A 5,440-nucleotide genomic window follows, 5' to 3' on the forward strand; every position below is an offset into this window, starting at 1 on the left:
GTACTTCAACATAGTAAGTATATGCATCTAATATTTTCCCATCTGACATATAGTTATGAGACAAAATTAAAGTTACCTTTAATATTGCAAGAAAGACATATACAGAAATAGCAACAGATTTAGTTTGAAAGCAATCAGAAAATAAACGAACTTAAGAACCCGTTACCCTACACGGTTCCGTATTTGTATAAGAAAAAATACACGATTCCGTATCCCTGTGTTGACTCTAGCATAAAAAAAACTATTATGTCAAAGGTCACATCACATCTCATCAAACGATATTTTATTCTTTCCGCAATATATGACGAAAAAAATAGCAAAAATAATTAAAATTGCAACAACCAAAAACTCCTCTCTTTAAATACACACCTCAATCCATTTCCTTTTAGATTAGTCGGTTAGCTAGCGGGACACAACAGCACAACCCAACACATTCACACAAACCATTGACGCTGTCTGTCTCTCTCTTTAATTTCACCACCATGATGCAGATCACTTCCACTTTACCGCCACACATCTTCCAAACTACACGCGCCACTTTTACTTGTCGCGCCTCACCTTTTAACCCTTCTACTATTAACACCACCCGATTACACCTCTCCAACCTTGATAAACTCCTCCGTAAACAATCACCACCTCAACAACCAACAATCACTCAAAACACCGACCAACCAATTGAAAAGAAACCAAAGAACATTCTAGAAGGACTCGACTTATCAAAGATATGGTCGGATATGAAAACAACGGAGGAAATGTCGCCGCGCCACCTCAATAACCTCCAGCGCCTCCTCTCCAAGACGGCGGAGTATTCTCCCCGGAACACGCTCGGAAGCCGATGGAGAGAATACCACGGCTGCAATAATTGGAATGGAATGTTGGACCCTCTCGACGAGAATCTCCGGCGAGAGGTAGTTCGTTACGGTGAATTTGTACAAGCCGCGTATCACTGTTTTCACTCCAACCCTTCCATGTCACCGCAAGATCCACCACTACCACGCCACGTGTCACTTCCTGATAAATCTTATAGAGTAACTAAAAGCCTATATGCCACGTCATCAATCGGGTTGCCTAAGTGGGTCGATGAAATCGCTCCGGATCTCGGGTGGATGACCCAACGATCCAGTTGGATCGGATACATCGCGGTTTGTGACGACAAAAGAGAGATATCGCGTTTGGGAAGGAGAGATATTGTTATATCTCTTCGCGGAACTTCCACGTGTCTTGAATGGGCTGAAAATATGAGGGCCCAATTAATTGAAATAGAAGCCCAACAAGGAAAGCCTAAAGTTGAGTGTGGGTTTCTTAGCTTATATAAAACAAAAGGAACTCAAGTTCCGAGCTTAGCTGAGTCGGTGATCGAAGAAGTGAAGCGGCTCATGGAAGTTTACGAAGGTGAAACACTTAGCATAACGGTAACAGGTCATAGCCTCGGCGCGGCGCTGGCTTTATTGGTAGCTGATGACGTTAGTACTTGTAGTCCAAACGTGCCACCCGTGGCCGTTTTTTCCTTTGGTGGACCCAAAGTTGGTAACAAGGCCTATGGGAACAAAATGACATCACAAAATGTGAAAGTTTTGAGAATTGTTAACTCACAAGACGTGATCACTAGAGTTCCTGGCATGTTTGTGAGCGAAGAGTTTGAACAAAAATTAAGAAGTTCAAATGTTGGTGGTGTTGTTGACATTTTGGTTGACAAAACCCCGTTGGCTTATTCGCACGTTGGAGTTGAGCTACGTGTGGATACCAAGATGTCTCCGTTTTTGAAGCCGGATGCTGACATGGCATGTTGTCATGACTTGGAAGCTTACCTACATTTGGTGGATGGCTTTTTGGCTTCTAATTGTCCTTTTAGAGCTAATGCCAAAAGAAGCTTGGCTAGGTTAATGCAGGATCAAAGTTCTAACGTAAAGAAATTGTATACTAGTAAGGCTAAATCAATGAGTGTGAATATTGAAAGACAACGATCTTTCTCGATCTCTGGTTGTTTGCCTAGTCCTTCATAAATATTGAATATGAACATGGATAAGGTGGTTTTGTATAGAGTAAATATCTAATTTAATTCTATCAATTTAGTCTCTCATTTTACCAATATTTATTAAAATACTGAGTACTTCGCTCATATTTTAATTATATCTTATAAAGTGGCGATACGTCAAGTTAAGTGACATGTTGACACACAAGTCTTAGTACACATAAACAAAAGTTATGTATTAAATTAATGTCGAGTTTTATTTTTAATATGAAAATCTTCAATATCTATTTGTGATTTGTCTTCTTTTTCTTTTTTACCTCTACAACCTTTAAAATTTCTCATATCTCAAATTGAAAGTTTGTGTTATTGAAAAAAACAAACATAGAGAAATTAAAGAAACATAATGATATAATGAATAAACTCTAAAACTAGAGGGAAAAATCAAGATCTTTGACTAATGACAATACACGAATAATATTACGTGAAAAAATATATAACATACAGATTTCACTCAAATACGTAGGCCCTCGTACACCACACTTTCTAAAGTAAATAGATAAAATACATCTAACAACTCTGAAACACAATAGTATAAGAGAGAAAAAAATCACGTACAAATTTAAAATATTTTTTGACTAATAGATCTTGCAAATATGAACTAACCCCATAGATAAATCTTTAACCTCCTACAATACTAAGAAATGTGGGACATTTTCCAAGATAAATTAATTTCAATCAAACCTAGTAGTTTGCATCCTAATTGAAATTGATAAATCTTTTGTTTCTATTAATTGTCCATAACATAACAATATAGTTCAAAAAAATTATCATAGTCCACCATAATGAGTATACTTAACATAACATATTAAGAATTCAATTTTTTTTGGACAAAACCAAATATCTGATACCACTTGTTGGGAAAAAAAAATCGAGAGATAAAGAAACATAATCAAACACAAAATATAACGTAAAAACTTTAAAATTAGAGGGAAAAAAACATAAAATTGTCTAATGACAATCAAATAGCAACGTTATATAAAAATGTTTACAACATGCAAACTTCTCTCAAACACTCTGTCGTCCCTGATACACCCACAATATTCAAAACAACTACATGAATTACATCTCATAATTTTCAAACATAAGAATATATATAAGAGAAAAGAATTACTCACAGACAAACTTAAAATATAATATATTTGAACTGATTCATTTTGTAAAGAAAAACTATAACCATGCTTATTGCCTTGAGCTTTTTTTGTTTGTTTACAATACTAAATAATGGGAGACATTTTCCAAGCAAAGTCAATTTCAATCAAACTCAACATATGCAAAAGGCTATATACCTTCAAATTTCACAGTTTTTCGCTCTTATACACTATCTGGCTTTGATTCCTCTTTGGAAAAGAAGAGAGGAAGAAGACAACCTAAAGTAGATAATAGAAATTTTCAAATAAATTAAAAATATAGCTTCCTATCAAGATTTGTATGTCAACGTGTGTCACTTAATTAATGTGTCACACCACCACTTAACAATTTGAAATTAACGAAATAAATAACTCGATCAAATATTTTGATAAGTGAATAACTAATCTAAATATTATAGATAGAATGAGGAATTAAGTAAATAAAGAGTAGCCTAATTTGACAAACAAAGTTGTGGTATTTACTCGTGATCTATAGGCCATGTGTTGTGCATGTCTTTTCTCTTTATAGTTTTCTGCTAACTTTATCGTGCGAATCCGTGTCTCATTGTCTCGAGTCTCGACAACATATTGGCACATGATATATAGTATATTGTTCAAAAAGTAGCTTAAACAAAAATGAAAATAATTGTGATTTGCGTGGCCTTGAGTTATTTCCATATTTTACAAACAACTACGCGTTTGTGTGATTATTATTACGCATCATCTTCATGTACAAAACATACTACCAACAAATCGATATTTAAAAATTAAAATGTGAACGCGACTGAATATGAATGAATTCTATAAATTAATGCGCATCATCTTCAGTCACGAACGAAGAAGTAAGAACCAACATAACGATGTTAAAAAATTAAATGAACGTTGACTCTACAATAAAATTAAAAAATAGTTTTATTCAAAGATTATTCAAACTACGTTTATATTTATATTCGTCATTTTTTGGAATGAGTTTTGTCAAATGGGATACGAGAGACGCATAGAGTTTCTATATGCTTGTTATAATTTCAAAATATTAGAGAAACATTCAAGTCTCGTATATCATAAAAATAAAATCAGAAATGAGTTTATAAAGAATTAGATCTATTATCACATATCGGTTTTTAAAGTCTATATTGATCGGATCATTCACCATTATCCACCCTCAAGGATGAAGCAAGACTAATTGGTAGCAGAAGCCAAAAAATTAAAGTAAAAAAAAACGTATGAAAGATAGAGGGAATTGGAGACCCATTTACTACTCCCTTTCGTTTATCTTGTTTTCTTTCCTCATATATATTTTATTTGATTGATATGAAAAATCAACTTTCAAATATGATAACATTTGAAATTATTTAAATAAATACTCATTTCGTCTCATAATGAGTATCACTTAATTAAAAAATTTATCTCAAAATAAATATTACTTACAATAATTTTCAATATAATATTAATTAATTTTTTTCTATACTACCTAATGATTATTATATATACAACTTACAAAATATTATTATACTTTATATTAATAATAGTGAATTTTTTTTCAATAATTTAGATGGGTAGTTTGGTAAAATAACTTCTCATTTTCTTCTAATTATTATAATTTTTAATATGTCCAAAATTTTTTAAGACATTAATTATGACACGAATGAAATAAAATATATCGCTGAATTCTAGCAATATATCTATATATATATATATATATATATATATATATATATATATATTATGTAAACTATTTTTTAAACAAAATTTATTCAAATTATTAAATAACAATTGATTTTTTATAATATAATAAAATGATTGTGATTTTGAGTTAAATATATTTGTAATTCCTATAAAATTAGGATATTTTAAGTGTAGTCTCTATTTTTTATTTATTTCTAGTCTCTATTATAATTTTATAGGGACTAAAAGTATATATATTTTTTAAATAAAAAAAAAAGAAATAAATAATTCAAAATAGAGACTAAAGTAAATAAAAAAAATTATTGACTAAAATATTAAGATTATTTCATAAAAACTAAAATAAAATTTTAAAATTTTATAAAGACTAATTTTTTTTAATTATTAAAATTATATTTTCTTTTTATTATAAATTCAATTTTTAAGATTAAAATATATACTTCAAAATGATTATCACGGTACCGTAGTAAGTAACCACAAATAAACTTGGATGGGATGACTTTTGTTTGCAACTTGAAATAATCGTTTTCCATCATTAATTTCATCTTTTGTATTGTTTGTTAAACATCCCTTCTTCTTTTCATATATAGTAGTAATT

At 31.0% G+C, this 5,440-nt stretch overlaps 1 protein-coding gene across 1 annotated transcript; it reads left to right on the forward strand.

Moving 5' to 3' along the window:
* The first annotated feature begins 202 nt into the window (after positions 1-202).
* On the forward strand, positions 203-2,266 carry LOC101495709 (phospholipase A1-Ibeta2, chloroplastic-like). Its single transcript, XM_004508895.4, has one exon. The coding sequence runs from the start codon at positions 483-485 to the stop codon at positions 2,001-2,003; it is 1,521 nt and encodes a 506-aa protein (XP_004508952.1). The 5' UTR covers positions 203-482; the 3' UTR covers positions 2,004-2,266.
* The last annotated feature ends 3,174 nt before the right edge of the window (positions 2,267-5,440 follow it).

Source organism: Cicer arietinum, chromosome 7 (genome assembly GCF_000331145.2).
Source record: "Cicer arietinum cultivar CDC Frontier isolate Library 1 chromosome 7, Cicar.CDCFrontier_v2.0, whole genome shotgun sequence".
Lineage (NCBI taxonomy): Eukaryota > Viridiplantae > Streptophyta > Magnoliopsida > Fabales > Fabaceae > Cicer > Cicer arietinum.

What these genes read in the sequence shown, in the direction of transcription:
- LOC101495709 (XM_004508895.4), top strand. Translation starts at nt 483, where the DNA reads ATGATGCAGATCACTTCCACTTTACCGCCACACATCTTCCAAACTACA.